This window comes from Sceloporus undulatus, chromosome 2 (assembly GCF_019175285.1).
Source record: "Sceloporus undulatus isolate JIND9_A2432 ecotype Alabama chromosome 2, SceUnd_v1.1, whole genome shotgun sequence".
In the NCBI taxonomy this organism is placed as follows: domain Eukaryota; kingdom Metazoa; phylum Chordata; class Lepidosauria; order Squamata; family Phrynosomatidae; genus Sceloporus; species Sceloporus undulatus.
The window spans coordinates 156,911,245-156,928,972 of NC_056523.1; the positions used below are offsets into that span (position 1 = coordinate 156,911,245).

Sequence of the window (17,728 nt, forward strand, 5' to 3'; positions counted from 1 at the left end):
CCTCTAATTTTCTCTAGGGCAGTTTCAGCCAACAGCTTCTGATCGGATTTTACTAAATGGGCTGAAATTCCTCTCCAAGAGCAACATAAAAAAAAAAGAAAAGAAAGTAATTATATCTTCAGATTCTTCTTGTGTTTGACCAGAATTTCCTTGCAGTGTGCTTGCTGACTCTTCCTCGGTGGAGACATGCTGTTTTGTTTAAAACATCCACATTCTTTGCTCTGCCATTTCCCCATTGGCCGGATGGGGCCATCCTTCCTGCTGTGTCTGCTGATGTCAGACACACTCTCACACACCCTTGTCTAAGGTTGCTGCTGCTGCAGCAGAGACTTTTCAGCACCACCAGATAGACCCACAATACATACGTAGGCACGGCTCTGATGGGGAAACCCAGCCCCCAAGAAGAATGATCAAAGGTGGGAAGAAAAGCCAAGGCACATCCTGCCTCTCCCTCACAACAGTGCAGTCATGCTGAAGGCATAAACTGGAGCAGTAAGGTGAAAAGAACCTTGTTTACCAGTCCGGGAAGGAAAACGTTATAAACCCTTTGTCTTGGAACTAAAGCATCTCCTCTCGGCTGCTGTTGGTTGATCCAGTGTACTGCCTGCCACTGCTGGTGACATTACTGTCTTGGACTGATTCAGCTGTTTCTACTCTTCCCTATTGCTCTAAGAATGTCTTGATAAAGGACTGCAAAGAAAATTCATGTTTTAAAGCATTTTCTGGTGGGTTCCTTTGAATTCACAATGAAAGCATTTTAGCTTTGAGACTCCTTTGTGTTGGTGGAAAAAAAATCACATGACCACACTTTGAAGCAGAAAAACTGGAAGATAGAAGAAATTGGGTTCTTTTTTCCCCCTATTTTCTTTTGCTGGATCAGCTTTCTAGATAGCAGCAGTAGCAAATTCTACATATGCTATCAGGCACATACGAACTGCAGAGTGTTGTCGTTTGAGGGAATTTTAATTTTTTTAAAAAACCAAATTTTGCTTCAGTCAGGGTGCGCTGTGATCACTGTGATCACGTTTCTCCTAAATTGCTGATTTGCATTGAATGTGTAGGAATATGCTCATGAAGGAGTATCGGATCTGTATGCCTTTGACAGTTGAAGAGGTAAGTGGGCTGGCTACTAATACATAGTGTTGTGTTTAACTCTTTCTTTCCTGCATATGACTAGAGACAAGCTGATAAAATACAATTTTGTGTCTTTTTTATTGTAATGTATTTTTTCCTCCTCTGGCTAGAGAATCATAGTTTGGTTGCAACAGAAAATATGGGCAAGTGAGCAAAATTAAATGTGTCATCAAAGCTTTTCTAAGAATACATATGCAAACATAAACATTTGCACTCAATTTTGATACTAATGATTTGGGCTCAAATTAATATAGTGAGAATGTATACAATAAAATAAAACTTAAATAGAAAAAAATAAGTAAAGTTATCCTGTTCGCAAAGTATGCTCCTTGCATACTCTCCCATTTAGATACATAATTTTGTTTGTAAAGTTTCTCTTAGGTAAAGTTATATTTAAAAGTGGTGTTGTACCCTTCTAGTCCTATTTGAATGTAATCATATTTTACTGTAGCAATGTGTTGTTAACCTTATGCATGTTACACTAGATATCTAAACTGAAATATGTCTATTGAGAATAACTGCCAGAGAAACAGATAAATATCATATTGAGTATTATTGGTCATGGTATTTTTACATGCAGAATGCAACAGGCTTCAGGATGAAATCAGCTGCAGTTTTAATGTGGTAATAATTACTTTCTCAGAATAAAGTTTTGATATTGTCCATATATAGTCAGCCTTAGCCCCTGTCTTATTTTAGGAAGTGGATAGATTGATTGTACTGTACCTTGACTTCTGAGTACAAATCTGAAAAGAAATTGTTATAGGGTGTGTGTTTTTTAATGGCAGTCTAATCAATATCTTGAAATTTCTTTTCTGCTTTATCTTTTGATAATACGCAAATACATTCAGTTTCTTTTTTATCTTTTTAAATATACTGCAGTCCACAAGGTGGAGCTTTGGATATGTTTTTCTCTTAAGCTTTGTTCTTACCTTCTCCTATTCTTGATGCAGAAAGGTATAATGATGGTATTTGAATACTACAGCTAGATTGTTTGCTGCAATTGTTTTTCTAACTAGATAGGTTACATCCATCACTGTGTTGCATAGTTTACATGCTGGAAACCTGTGGACTTGAGGGACTTGTAATGTTTATGTTGTTATAAGAGATGTGGTATAGTTGCTATCTTTCAATATGTATATATATTTCTCATTTGTAGAAAATGATTTTAAAAATACAAATGTGACACTTCCAAGGCAGTGTGTTTTGATCTTATCTGCTCAGTAGCTTCCCATAATTCACTGCCACTTGAGATAATTGTGACTCTTTTGGTTGGGAACTATCTAGTTCCTACTGTGTATTTGAACTGTTGTTCATACGTAGTTGGTTGATGTGTTAGTTTTTCCTTCACATTTTATGTTTCCTTCACATTTCATGTTTATCATCCTCTCCTATCTGGCAGCCAAACCAATATTTTATAGATGTGCAGATAAGTGCACAGAAACTGGTATTTAACAAACACCAAGATTAACCCTTCTGCTAATGTGTGTCTGTGTTCATCACATATGGAATGTTGGCAGGTTTTAAGAACAGCACATGTGCCCTCTCTGTCTGTATTATAAAGTTTTTTGGCCTGGTTGCCCATACATGTCAGGCAACCCAAGAAATGGCCATTTACAAAGTTTAGTTTAAATACACTTAATAGATCCTTGGGAGTAAAAATTAAAACAACAGGTTATATGCAGAGACCTGTACCTCTGGTGCTAAAGGACAGCTTGCCTATGTTGCCACATTTAGTATTCCTCTATCTATGGGGCTTGACAGACCGCCAGAAAACGGCGGACTTGAGGTGCCAATTTTAATTCTGGAGGGATGCCACAGCAGCCAAACTGTGCGGTGTCCCTGTGGAGTAAAAAGAACCTGCAAAAAGCAGGTTCTTTCTAAGGCACCTGGCACACATCACGAGTGCACCATTGGTGCACCGGTGACGTAAGCGACGCGTAGCAACATCTGTACACTGGGTGTTGCTTATGTCAAGATGGTGGCCTCGTGTGGATGGTAGGCTGCCATTAGGCCGCCGCAGTGACGTGCTAGGGTTCCAGAGTTTGCGGTTGCTGCACACTCCAGAATCCTAGTATCGGCAGTGGCGGCATGCCGCTTTTGGCCTGTCTATCTCGGGCCTGAGTGAAATATGTGAAATGTAAAACTATTTGCAGGTTTTGGATTGTGTGTTGGTACAATAAATAAAGTACTGTATGATACATTAGGCTGTACATAAGGTTCCAGTTCTATATACCTGTGAATAGGTAAGAGCCAGCATGGTGTATTGGTTTGAGTGTTGGACTACAACTCCAGAGACCAGGGTTCAAGTCCCTCTTCAGCCGTGGAAACTCATGCCAGATCCAAAATGGTCATTAGAGGCCACAGTACACACACACCCAAATAGAGCCCACTGCTCGGGAGGGGGGGGCTTTCATTTGGGGTCCAGCGCGGTTGCTCATTCCAAATGGCCATTGGAGGCCACAGCACCACCACCACCCAGCAGCATTTGGCAGCATTTGCACGGGATGAAAGCAAGGACAGACACCATTGAGCTATAATTCTCTTTATCACAAATAATTGCATTGAATCAAGGTTAGTTATCTTCAGCAATTTACGTGCAGCTTCAAAATTCTTCACACAAAAAAAGAAGAATCAAATTCTACTTGATATTTGTTTTGACAGATAATTAAAAATAATGGCAGCCTTTTGTCTGCTGGAATGTTAATTGAACTTCAAAGAAAGACTATCCTGTTCTCCCCCTTTCTCTCTGTTTTGCTGTTCACACATGCTCAGTAAAGGATTCTGAAGACAGCTGCTCTTTATCTTGCCTGCTGTTGGTAGGCACACATAGGTACATTAGGATCAAGTGAAGTAGAATCCCATTCCTTCACAGCAAAAGCTTTATTGCAAACACACTGCAGCAACCCAGCATCAAAAGTGTTTCTCTGACCCTCCATCACTATCTTCCTAATGCCAATGCTGCTTAAAAAACAAACAAACTTCCAACTAGATAGAATGGATGAAAACAGAATTTGGGTGGGAATAAGAAAAACATTTGGAAAAAGGAGTCTTTGTCAAAGACTGTCAAAGACGTATGCCTGTACTTTCAGAACTGAAAAGTGTGTTTATCAGGTTGCAGGGAAATCACGTGTGTGAGTGTGTGCTGATACATATACACATCTGTATATATGTGAAGTTTGAATATAAAGTTTATTGTTTTAAGCATAGTTTAAAATGATCTCTGAATATAATACAAACACATAGTCAGTCGTCTGCATCCACAATTTTTTTTATCCACAGTTTAAAGCATCCATGGTTTGAAAATATTTTAAAGATATATAAATTCCAAAAAGCAAACCTTGATTTTGCCATTTTATATAAGGGATACCATTTTACTCCATAGTAAATGGATTTTGATATCAACGGGAGGTCCTGGAACCAAACCCCAGCAGATAACAAGGACCCACTGTATTAAGCCCAACATCATAAGTTCTTTGAACTTAGTCCTTGACTCTTTATCAAACATATTGGGGAGCTTAGGTGTCATAGCAATCCATAATTCGGTATTCTGTGCATCTCTATCTCCTTTCCCCAAACATTTCACTTCTCAGTCTTCTTCCCTTCTTTGAGACAAACCATAGTTCACCATTATGTCTCCATTGGCGATGTGGTTTGTATTTTCTCTCTAAAAAACAAACTGGAAACCTGGCAAACTAGTTTGGAATAAGATGCAAACTGATTGTTTCAGACCAAGAAAGGGATAGAGAGAAATTATTTAAGGGGCAAGAGAGTGCACAAACCTAAGTCTCATTTCAACACGAAAGACAGGCACTCAGACTGGAATTTTACGCACACACTCACTTTGGGATAGTTCATACTGAGTTTAATTGACTTGCTACAAGATAAATGAACTTACGATTGTGCTCTTTACATTTGTGTATAGAAAGCACCAAATGCTTTTCTAAACAAATATACTTATTGTAGTACAAGAGATCTGTGGTCTGCATGGCTTTGGAGTGCATGATTTTGGATTACATCCCAAGTAGTGCAGAGCCTATGTAGTTGTAAACAGTTTTGAAATAGCAACCAGTTGGCTGCTAGCAGCTGATGCCCCTGAGGAGTTGTAGGATAAGGCTGCTGATGGAAGGTGAAGCCAAAATCAATAAGGGGTTTTGCCTTCTTTCTCCTTCCTTTCTGTGTCACTGCAGCCCTCAGTATCTGCAGAGGATCCATTCCGGACCCCCACCCCCCATGGATATCAAATCTGTAGATGCTCAAGTTCACTTGTCCCTAATGGCAGCACGGCCATGTGGACACACCACCATTAGGGACAAATGTACTAAAGTCCTCCCTCCCTCCCGTTCTCTCTCTCTTTCCTTCCTTCCTTCCTTCCTTCCTTCCTTCCTTCCTTCCTCTATCTACCCCTCTGAAGCATTTTACCTGGGCTTGGCTTCAAAGGGTGAGACTGGAGTCCTGTCAGCCAGAGGGAGCCGGAGGCAGGACCAGGGCTTGAGTCCCCCCCCCAAACCCAAGACCTGGGATGGAACCACCAGGCTCCAAGACCTATGCCCCGGTGCCAAATCTGGCTCCCTCTAGTCAACAGGGCACCAGCTTCTGCTTCTGAACTGCCCCTGAAGCCAAGCCTGGAAAGGAAACCTTGGAGAGAGAGAAGGAGGACTTCAGTGCACCTCCATTGTGGACAGCGCAGGCTTGCCATCTGTAAATGTTCAAATCTGTGGATGGCAAGTTTGGGGATACTGAGGTCCCACTGTATGTTCTATGCATTTAACATTTGTAGCCCTTAAACCTTGTTAGAGATGTGGGGTTTGGCTGAAAAGGCTTCCTTGAAGGCATTTTTAATCTTGAAGTGTGTTTGCTTCCCAGCCTAGGTCACCCTAGAAGAGCAAGGAAAGATTCCAGGGAACAGTCCCAAAGCACTACCTAATTCCCACACATTCAGAGGAGTGTTATTCTTACACTCTCTGTCTCTCTCTCACACACACATAAACCAATACTAAAGATAAGGACTTAAAGAACAGCTGACAGTGCTTTTTCCTACTCTAAATCCCACCCACCCCAATTCCATACATTTCTCATTTTTGAAGTTAAATATATGTTGCTCAACTTCCCTAAAAACTCACTGTGTTATAAGTGAGTCATCCAAGGATCTCTAGAATGTGAAGGTAAGCAGTAGCAGGCTAGGATTACATAGCCAAACCATGCTTGTCCATCCATCCCATACATCATGTTCATTGGTCCTTCTGAATCCTGTATAAGTCAACTTATTCCATAAGGTTCTGTTAACCAGGCCTCTCAGTCTTCCCTTTGTAGTCCCTGTTGTATTTCCTCTCACCTGCTTCTGTATGGATGGAAAGACCTCAGATTCTGAAAACCTTTCTGTGATTTAAAGCGGGGATGGGGGAGATGCTTTGTGCCTGTGGGTCTTTTTAAGGAGGAACTTGTCTGCTAAATTTTGCAAAGACAAGCCTGAGAGATTGGTGAAAGCAGAAGTTAACAGCCAGTGCCACCACGTGTGCTGACTATAAGCACTATGGCAGTGAGTCTGCAAAGAAGGAGCAGTGCATAATTTGCCCCACTGAAGCAACTTTCAGTGTAATTAACATGAATGTTTTCCCATCAATATGTGATATAAAGCTGGAAAATTAATGTAAAATACTTTACCCTGATGTTTTTTCCACTTTATGCACTGTTTTTTCAGTGAAAACTGTAGCACAAATAATGTTGATAATGTTCTACAAATTTGTAAATGTTCTTACTTTATACAGAAAGCTATGGTAAATGTACAAGTACGTCATCTGGTTACAATGTTAGTATCATTGCTTTCCTTGAATCTGCTGCTGGCCTGTGCTTTCCCTTACTTTAAAAAAAAATTGTGTGTATGACCTTTTAAAAATTATCGTCAAAAGGGACTTCCTTGAGCAGTTCATATATTTGTTTAAAGTCTCATGTGACTTGAGTCATATTGGAGTAAAATGTCAGAATCTCAGGGTTTGGCTGCATAGAAGTTTTGTGGTAAAAAAAAAATCAAGTTAATGTTAGAAAGAAAAAATGTAGTGCATGAAGTCTAACTCTGTTCAATTAATTTCATCAGTGTAAATACATTTCTCAAACATCAGCCAAAAATGGCCTATTCATTTTGTCTTGCAAAAAATGTTCTGGGATCAGTTCAGCCACCCTGACAGATGGACTTCACTCATGTTCACAGAGTAGTGCACTTAATGCTGAAACAGTTGCAAATTGTATTCATGAGCCCTTACACAACCATATTGAATTCTATACCTGTCCAGATGTGGGGGGGGAAACATTACTGTTTGTTTACAATGTAACAGTTCCCTGTGGCATAATTTACTATTGATTACTGTGGGATTTACTGAAACATCTGAACATATATTTGCCCTAAGGCTTTGATAGTTCCTAGTATTTACGCAAGTACATAAAGTATAGAAAAAGATATGTTGCTTATCCCATCTTTGAGTAAATGCAATGTTTACTTTATTTCATGATTATTTGTTAAAATGTTTGTGTCAATCTCTTTCTTTTTAAAAGAACCTTAAAAGCAGCTATCATTATCAACAAAATAATATGATATAAATAAAACAGTGGTGCAAACCTTTTATGTTAGGAAACAGTGCAGCTGAAGATGAAAGATATATTTATAGTGGGCAATATATTCTATAATCCAGTCTAAAAGTCTCAATAATATAGCATTATTTTCAGATGATGGCATTTCATACAAGAAGGGGTCATCCGAGCTTCTTCTGTCAAAGAATTCTAAATCTCACTGTGTTTGCACACAGTTCCCAGTTCGGAGTGTGTCACTAGAATTCTAAAAAAGAAATAGTGGACCGGTACATACTGGCGTGAAAGGGCTTGGCGGCGGTGATATAAAGGCTCTGTGTGGCTCAGCGTTCACATGGGACACAGCCTCATGACATAAGGGCGCCAGAGCGCCCAAACAGTTCTAGCCGTTATGATGGATTTGGAGCTCCATTTTGAGCCCGATTGTTGTCGCAGCCGTGTAATTGCTATGGCAACAATCTGGAGAAGAAAGGGACGGCCTCTGGCCGTCCCTTTCTTCTCGTCTGTACCACCTCAGTGTTAACATGCAGCCTAGTTTTTAAGTAGGATGACTGTTATTCACATGGGTTTAGGAAATATGTTGTCCTCAGACTCACCAATAGTACTTATCTTGCTTATGTCATCAATCATAGAAAATGCCACTTCTCCATGGTCCCAAAAAGTGCCTGGTTGGGGCCTCTGGGCTGCCGGCAAGAAAAGGGGCGGGTGCAGGCTTCCAAGATGCTTGCACTGTATTGATCCTATCAACTTGTAAGCTTCCCTCAAAAGATCTCTCTGAGGAGAACCTAGTCCATTATGGGGGAAGAATGGCAAGCATTACAGACAATGAAATTTATTTCAGCAGTATTTTTTCCCAGCATTGAGATGTACATTTCCTTTTAGATGAATATCTCTGTCCTTAACTAACTATCCGTAACACTATATACTCTGCTCCCTCATGGGTGCAGCTAAGGTATCTTTATTGTATTATGTCATTGAAAGCATTACTGCATGCAGTACTTTTTTACTGACAGAAATTATTTAGTCCTAGTACATTTTGTTGGAAATACCTCAGTGTAATCTTTAATTCATGGTGTTTTGACTTGTTGCTTTTATTTGGTCATATCCTCTGCAGTTTCCTAAGAATGGTGCATTTGAGTGGAATAAAAAGGCATGAGGATCTATTTCCCCACTCATCAGTATTCTTTCACAGTGTTCTTTAAATTTTCTATTACCCGTCATTAGCCCAAAGCAGACAGGCCAAATAAAGTGCCTTCTGAGTGCTTTGGGGGCATGGCGTTCAAATGACCCATGCCGCAGAAGCAGCAGAAGCCTCTCTGGGACTGACTAATGAGGCCTGAAGTTGGCCCAGAAAGGAGAGGCAGTGGCCAGCTTCAAGACCATGCCATCCAGTTGCCGCAGTCCCAAAATAATGGGGGCTGGAGTAACTGGAGATCGCTCCATTTGGCCCTTCTGCTTCACCCCATTGTCTGTCTGTCTTTCTGTCTGTCTGTCTTCATTTTAATACCACCATCATGACCGCTTGGGTCACCCCTCTTCTCTACATAGTTTGAACTCTTTGTGCCTATTTGTGATTTCTCTACTACCTTTCTTTTCAGACCTTTTTTCTTCTAGGCTTGGGAATGAGATGTTGCTCTCCAAGTTTTTTGTTTTTTTTAAGGAAAGCAGCAGTTCTCTGCTTAATCCAAAGACTGATGTATTTGAGTGTTACAGAAGGACTTAGTATGTTTCTAGTCTGTTGTTAAGCTATAGATAATTATGCCGATTACAGCTATGTTGCCCATGTTAGTATAGTTTATTTTTCTTGGTTGACTGGTATAGTCAATGTTACAGCAATATTTGTAGGTTGCGGTTAACTGTTTTTTGTTGGCCTATTCGGATTATGCCTAAAATAAGCAATTCTTTTCCTGGATAAATTTGAACAAATAATTCAGGTTTAGAGCCATTGCTTAGTCCATCCTTATTTCCCCATGACATTCATTTATCATGCTCCTCTAACTCCAGCTGTTGAAAATACATTCACTGACTGGAATTATTTCTTCCTTGGTGCCCCTTAGTGTCTGAAACTGTAGTTATCTCACTTATTCTGTTCATACCCTTTCTCAAAATTCGTGTTGTTCTGAAGAGCAGCTGGAACTACTCTGTAGTCCCAATACAATGTATGTCAGATGAAGTGCATGAAAGTAAATAACTGTCCCCCCCCCCCCATTTAAAGCTATTTACTTTTCTCTCCCCTTCCTAATGTTGTTGTGTGCTTTCAAGTCATTCAACTATCAAAAACATTAAAGAAATAATTACGGTTAATTCTCCAAAAGTCAGTCAGAACTGACTGAAATCTACCACTTTAATCAAACACTTCCAACCTTGGGAAAACAGAGTTTTATTAATTATTAGTGAATTATATAATAATTATTATATTAATTATTCTCCCATGCTAACTGTGCATTATGCAAAAAGTTACTGTAGTTTTGGTCAGAGAAAAGGTTTTATGGTATGCTCACATGGTAATTGTTCACATTAACTTAAATGTTTTAATTTTTGTTTCCAGGATTGCTTATACAAATTTTCTTTAGATTCATTTTTTCATGTATTTCTTTAATGTGCTTTTTAGACTTGATAACCAGATAGCCCTGAGTTGTATACAATCCAGTGAAATATTAAATACAAACAGTAGGACGATAACTATAGAAGATACAATAAAACCAAGGTAAAGCCAGTGGCAAAGAATACAAAAACTACAGCATATAAATCCAAAGCAGCAAAATAAAATACTGATAGTACTAAACTAAGTTTGGAGATTAGAATAGGCTCTGTAAAGACTGTAACATAAGTATTAGGAGCTTCTATCTGGTGGTCATTCCACAGGTGAGCTGCCACCACTGAAAAAGGCTACTCTTCCAACACTCAAGTGACCATTACATTTACTAGGAGAAATTAGAGGAGGGACAGCCATCATGATGCAGTGGTTTCAGTGTTTGACCAGGATTCAAATCTCTGCTTGATCATGGAAACCCACTGAGTGACCCTGGACCCTCTCAGCCTCAGAAGAAGGAAAAGGCAAAGTCTCTCTGAAGCAATCTTGTCAAGATAATCCTGGCATAGGATTAACCTGAGACAACCAGAAGGTAAATAACACAAAAACTGGGGAAGAACCTCAGACCAAACCTTAGGGTCTTTATAAGCAGGTATAAGAGGAAATGTTAATTCAGGTAATTTGACCCAAAGCATTTGAAGACAAACAAGTACGTCCCAGTTCAGCTCTATATTGGAATAACTGACATTTTGGACCCCTTTTTAAAGGTATATATAACCTTGCAGTAATATAGTTTTAAATAAAGACATGCCTAGAGTGGTTGGGACTTGGGAGGACAAGGACTGCAATCTGTCATTTTACAGAATACGTAAAATACAGTCAGCCTTCTGTATCCACGGATTCAAGCATTCATGGCTTGTAAAAATATATCATTCCAAAAAGCAAGTTTTGAAGTTGCCATTTTATATAAGGAACCCCATTTTACTATGTAATTTTACTGTTGCATTCAATGGGATGTGAGCATCCACAGATTTTGCTACCCATGGAGGGTTCTGGAACCAAACCTCAGTGGATTCCAAGGGCCCACTGTATCATTAGCTGATTTTAAAGCAAGGCAAACACACTGTACCAATGATTAAATGAGCAATACACACACATACATACATGACATTTTCTTTTTTAAAAGTGTTCTTTATCCATCTTGTTAAGGTTCTAGACAGCATTCTTGACATGGTAAATGTGCTCCGAAAACTAGTTTTGTAATGTTTGTGGCTCTTTCATGTCTGTTTCCCCTTCCCCTCCCACAAAAATGCAAAGTACACAAGATATCTGATCTTTCTTGAGTACTCCTATCTGCTTACATCTCAGGTCTTCATGAGTGCATGACCTCAAACTGACCTTGAAGTTTATAAGCTAGTGACTAATATCAGAATGCAGGCTACTTCTAGATTGCCACCACACGCTGTGTAATAAACAATAGCTGATTTGTGTCTAGAATTGATCTGAAAACCTTTGGAACCTGGAGAACTGTTGTGTTTTAATATAGAAAGAATGTGCCTGGCTTATTTGTTCTTTAGATTTGTAATCTGTTTTGCTCAGGTTTGTTTAGAAATAGGTTGGGAGGGTAAGTAGAACAGGTGTGTGGTATCAGCTGAACTTTCTAGTACTGTAATGCTAACTAGTACTCTGGAAGAAACAGAAGGATTGCAAGTTAGGCTGTTACAGACAGCCAAAATAAAGCTGCTTTGAGGTCACAGTGGAGGTATGGGTGTTCAATGATGCATGCGTCCTAAGAGTCCAGAAGTCGCACCAAAGCCACGCTCCAGCCTGGAGCATGGCTTTGGTGCGAATTCTGGACTCTTAGGATGCATGCATCATTGAAATACCATACCTCCACTGTGACTCAAAGCAGCTTTATTTTGGCTGTCTGTAACAGGCCTTAGATTGTGTACTTACTATTGGTGTTTGAGTCTCTTTTGATGACTGACGATTCTAGGCATTTGAATCTGTATCTCTTGAAACTGCTTGGTGGGGTGAAGGTTGGCAATCCCAAGAATAGGATTTAGGGATGCTATCTAAATATACAAAGTCATAGTTATCTCTTTTTCATATTGAATCCTTATGAGGCTCAGTATTATATCTTTGAGAGCTGGATAAATTTTCAGTATGTTTGCAATGCAATTGTATTTTGTGTGCTGAACTGAATGGCTTTACAATTGGCCTTCCATATCCATGGTTTCTTTATCCACAAGTTCAAGCATCCATGGCTTGAAAATATTAAAATATACCTGTATATTTAAATTCCAAAAAGCAAACTTTAATATGCCATTTTATATAAGGTTCACCATTTTATTCTCCATTTTAAATCTGTGGAACCCAGCAAATACCCAGCAAATGCCAATGGCCCACTGTATTTGATCTTAAGAATGGACTAAAGCCTCCATTATAACTTGTTTCCAGGCTAATCTCCTGCAGAAAAAAGAACAATGTCCTGTAGCACCTTGTAAAGAGTATCCAGTCTCATTTAGCATAAGCTTTTATGACCTCAGTCCAGCTTCATCATGTCTGCATATAAGAAAATGTAAACCTTTAGTTGGATTAAGAGATCCATCTGGAGAAAGGGTTACCCCTGCTGGTCCACCACAGCTTCCCACAAATAATCATGAAACCTTGTTTAATGCGTTGCACCATGGTATAGTAGACTGGGGAGGAAGAGAGTGGTCATATAAAATTGGGTGTAAGTACCTTCTGTCCTACTCAGATGACATGCCTCCATACACTTTTTTATTATCTCTCTCCTTCTCATCTTAGCTTCACGCACGTCCTCTTATTTTCCTAACCTGCCAGTGGGATTACTCATGGTAGTAAAATTAAATTTGATAGCATCTGCACCCGTTCATTTGCTGATATATCTATAGATATGTTTGTAATTGTTTAGAACAAAAAGAACCTGACATCAATAACGGATTGCTTCCCTCCAACCTTCCATCTGTGCCTTCTTGTTTTATTTCCCCTCTATTTTCTTCAGACTCTCCTACACAAATATTCCAGATTTCAGTGATTATGGTGTCAAGCCAAAGACCTTTTAGTGGAAGTGTTATGTCATACAACATATGCCCTATAGGTTAGCTACTTTCAAAACCTCCTAGATTGTACCTTACTATTTATAGCTTAACTTTTTCATCTGTTTATGTTACCATGGTATTATATGTCACACTTGGGGGTAAAGGCAAACGAAAATAGATACAGCAGCACCAGAATAACATCCTAACAGGTGCTTACATGTTGATGAACTTAGGTTCCATTCATATGAAATTGGCTAATATGATTTGGCTTTCGTTTTATTCTAAGGTATCATTACAGTTCATATACTTATTTGGTAATGTTCTCTAAATACTTTTTGCTTCAACAAGCCTGAAATAATATTAGTGTAGTACAGTACAAATGAACGACAATGAATACAACTGCTGGAGCTGACTTTAATGTGTTCACTTCTGGGGGAAAGGACATCAGTAATTGACTAACCCCTTCCAGAGAAGGAGAGTTTTCCCATCAATTTCATGATACCATATACTGATATTTATTGAACATCTATATGCCCTTGCTCAAATCAGTGGAGGTGATATATTTATTTCATTTCATTTATACCTCACCCTCCCTGAGGCTTCCAAAAGAGCTTCCAAAAAAATAAAACAAGTTTCATAGTTTGTTACCTAGTTGTTACAAAATGGAAATGACTAATTTGAAGGAAATAACAATTTATTCCGTGCACCTTTGGAGACCCTCCTTCCACTTGATCTCTCTCAGATGTCAGCACAATGGGTCTTTTTAAATCCCAAATGCTTGGCACCAATTATATGTGACAGCTTTCTATCCACAGCCACAAATTCATATGTCTTTATTAATAATTGTTCTTATTACTTTTGGTAGTGTTTTAAAATACTTGGTAATGTGTTTGTAGTTATCTATAAAATTACTTCAGGCCACTCTTTGTTGAACTTGAAGGACAAAACAACTTTATTTACATTCAGAACTTAATATTGTATCTTTCTTGGTGCATGGTTCTCAAGCGTGTGGTCACAGTATACAAGTACGTCAATACAAGTACATTTACTACTTTCCCTTAGCAACTTTAGTTACATTTCTTAACTGACTTAGTTCACACAGAACCTACACTCAGCACCCTTAGTTGTTAATCTCACAGGTTATTTGGCACACTCTCAATACACACAGCTCAGCTCTCTCAGCTCAGCTCCCTTTTATATCCACTCTTCAGGCGGTTTTTGTCATCCCCCCAGCCTTTCTGGCTCTAAATCCCCCAGGATCCTGAAACACTCTGCTCATATCACTGGCTCCTCCTTTTATACTCGCTCCTAAGAGCAGCCTCTCATCTTTCCCCAGCCTGATTCCTGTTGGCTACCTCAAACAATCTGTTCTGCCTGTGTTTCTCCACAGCATTTGAAGAAGTGGACTGATAGCCATGAAAGCTCATGATGAAATTAACTTGTTAGTCCCAAAAGCCCTGCTGGATTCCTTCACACACACACCCTATCCAATTTATAGTAAAACAGGTAACATAAAACACTAGTTTTCTATATCAGAGTAAAAAGCTGATTTAGAGAAATAATTCCTTCAAGCAATCAGTTGAATGTTTATACTTAATTTAATCTGCAATATTCCTAATCAACAGTATGTAGATGTAACCCAGTTTAAATATACTGCATTTAACTTCAGTTGCATTTTTCAAAACTAAAGATTTCAGTTTAACTGGTTTTGTATGTCCTCAGCAATCTGATCAAAACCCAGTGATTTATTTGTTTGCCTACAGACCAAGAATGGCAAATAAAATTTCCCCCATGAAATTTATTATCTAAAATATGTATGTAAATGATTCTTGCACTGCAGCACCTTTGAGACTAAGGGGCGAAACAGACTGACATAAAAAGCCAGCTTCCGGGCATCTTGGGAGCATAGTGTACAGATGATGCACGCTCCAAGATGTCCGGAAGCTGATTTCAAGCTAGGCAGTCACTCACATGTGGTCCAGCTTCCAAGCACTCAGATGGCACAGAGTTTACATTTTGCATACTGCCAAAATGCCTTAAACACAGCTTCCTGCCTCAGTGGGATGGAAAAGCTGGCTTTTTTGCCAATGCAAAAAAGAGCAACTATTTGCTGCTCCTTTTTTGACTGACAAAAAGTCAGATTGGGGCTGCAGAGTGCAGTTACCACGGGCCCAATCCGGCTTTGTCAGGGGCGATTGAAGCTGCCCCTTTGGGATAATCTGTTTCACCCTTAACTGAAAGATAGAAGTTGGTAGCATGAGCTTTCATAGACTTGAGCCTACTTCTTCAGATGCATGTGGTGGAGTGGAAAGCCCAGGGGCAGACCTATATAGCAGTCTGTGTGTGAAAATGTCCATAGGAGTACAAAACTGTGTGGAGATGAGGTAACAATGCATCTGAAACATGTATATCTAAATCCTATGTGCATTTGGTCAGGACACTGGAGATGTGACCAGTCTTTTCCTTTTTTGTTAGAGCAACATTGTACACAACACTTAACAAGATGAAACGGATTGCCACTCATTCTGCATCTGTGCTTGGTAGCACCTTAATGGTCATATCAGAATCTGAAATCATGATTTGATTTTGAGTTGTTCTAGTAAGCCAATGGATAATATTAATGTGGGCATGAGACCACAGTTACAGTATTTTAAATGTAAAAAAATAATTGTGGTTTTATTAAAATTAAGAATGAAAGTTTCTACTCCTCACAGCCACACAAGAAGTTGTTCATAGCACAGAAAACATGGTTTTCCCTGTCTGAACCAGTCCTATATAAGAATGTTTATCTACATAATACAGCAATATTGCTTTTCTGACTTGTATAGTTAATTATTCTTTCTTTTAAAAGGAACAGAGTTTATAAGCTCACAAATATGTAGCAATTTATCATTCCTGCTTCCCTGTGATGAGAGGCAAATTTGTTGTTCATGACAAAATCACATATCCTATTTATTTACTTATTTGTTTATTTATTAGCATTATTTATTTATGGAAACAAGATGTAGGTGTCCCAAGTCTATTGTTCTGTTCATAATTTTTAATGATAGATAGATAGATAGATAGATAGATAGATAGATAGATAGATAGATAGATAGATAGATAGATAGAGCGCATCTAAGAACCTCTGTAGTAGCAGCTGGGTGACTGTTTATCAGATGATAACCAGATTAAAACTGTGCATGTTTTATTTTCATGCTACTAGGTCGTAGTGCACGTGGTATGGGACTGATTTTGAAACAGCAAGATTTTTTTATTGTTTTTAGTCCTCGGCAAATTGGTGAGTTTGAGCTAAGCACTGGTCTTTGAAGCATTCATATATGTTTCAAAATAGCAGGAAAAACCTTCCAAGGCTGTTTCAAGATGAAAAGTAATACAAACAAGGTGATGCAAGTCTCCAAATTGCTGCTGGCTAACTATTATATTAGTTTCAGCTATACAGTTGTATCTGAGAGTGATGGATTATATATGGCAATGTTTCTATTGGCGCAGTATTAGCTTTCATTTTTCAGCAACTTATTTTAATGTACACTACTACACTGCCACATTTTGGCTGTGGCCATGTGACAGCATTTGTCCTTGAGGAAACAGCCTGATAATAAAACATGAGTGGTTATCTGTTAGAGACAGCAAGGTAATAACTAACCATCAAGTACAGTAAGTACTGTTAAGCAAGTGAGCAGATCGGCAGAAAAGCTGGTATAGCAATATGACAGCCTCTTGGAATTCACTAAAAAAAGCTAGAGGTCTGACTCTGAAAACCAAGTGAAGTCTCACTGGCTCTTGTGACTGATAGCTACTATCAGTAGTACTGTATATTTTTAATGTTTGTATTAATTCCAATGTGTAGTGATTAGTGGTCATTGGTGCATTTGGAAGCTTCCAAAGTGGCACAAAGATGAAGACGCTTGGGTTTAGCAGCTAGTTTGAGAATCTTAATAGCCCCTGCTGTCTGTAAAGGTTTTACAGTCATAGATGGCCTATTGCTGTTTTGGACTAATAAAATTAAAAACATTTGAATATACTGCCAACTTCAAAACATTAATTTGAACATCAGCTTGACTTGGACATTTCCATGCAGTTTTGTAAACCAAAATTAGAACAGTTACATGTTATGCATGTAGTACAGTATGTTTAGTTGAAGCATTCTGCCTATTGGAGGGGCAGGGTTCTACTTGATACCTGGCAACATAATGGGGGGGGGAGAGGGTTTGCTAGACACACAGTAAATGTTTTTCTAAGGAAATAATGTAGTGAGGCTATTATTTTAAATAGTTGCATATTTAATTGTGGGTATAGTATAGTATAGCTTTATTTTTAAAACATTTATTTAGGTTCGGGACAGACTGCCCGAAAAGGGTGGCCTGCCGATGGCCTAATTTCCTTTGGAGGGAAGCTGCAGCCACCAAACCAC

General features: G+C 38.9%; 1 protein-coding gene across 3 annotated transcripts in view; it reads left to right on the forward strand.

Annotated features, from left to right (window-relative positions):
- Positions 1–496: 496 nt before the first annotated feature.
- The window catches only part of PITPNC1 (phosphatidylinositol transfer protein cytoplasmic 1), a 177,431-nt gene continuing 160,199 nt past the window's right edge, over positions 497–17,728 (forward strand). For 2 of the 3 annotated variants that reach the window (XM_042454823.1, XM_042454826.1), the window contains exon 1: positions 497–1,113. In XM_042454823.1, the coding sequence (XP_042310757.1) occupies positions 1,054–1,113 (60 nt within the window). In that variant the 5' untranslated portion in view covers positions 497–1,053. The remainder of the gene's footprint in view (positions 1,114–17,728) is intronic. The other variant, XM_042454825.1, reaches the window with a different exon arrangement.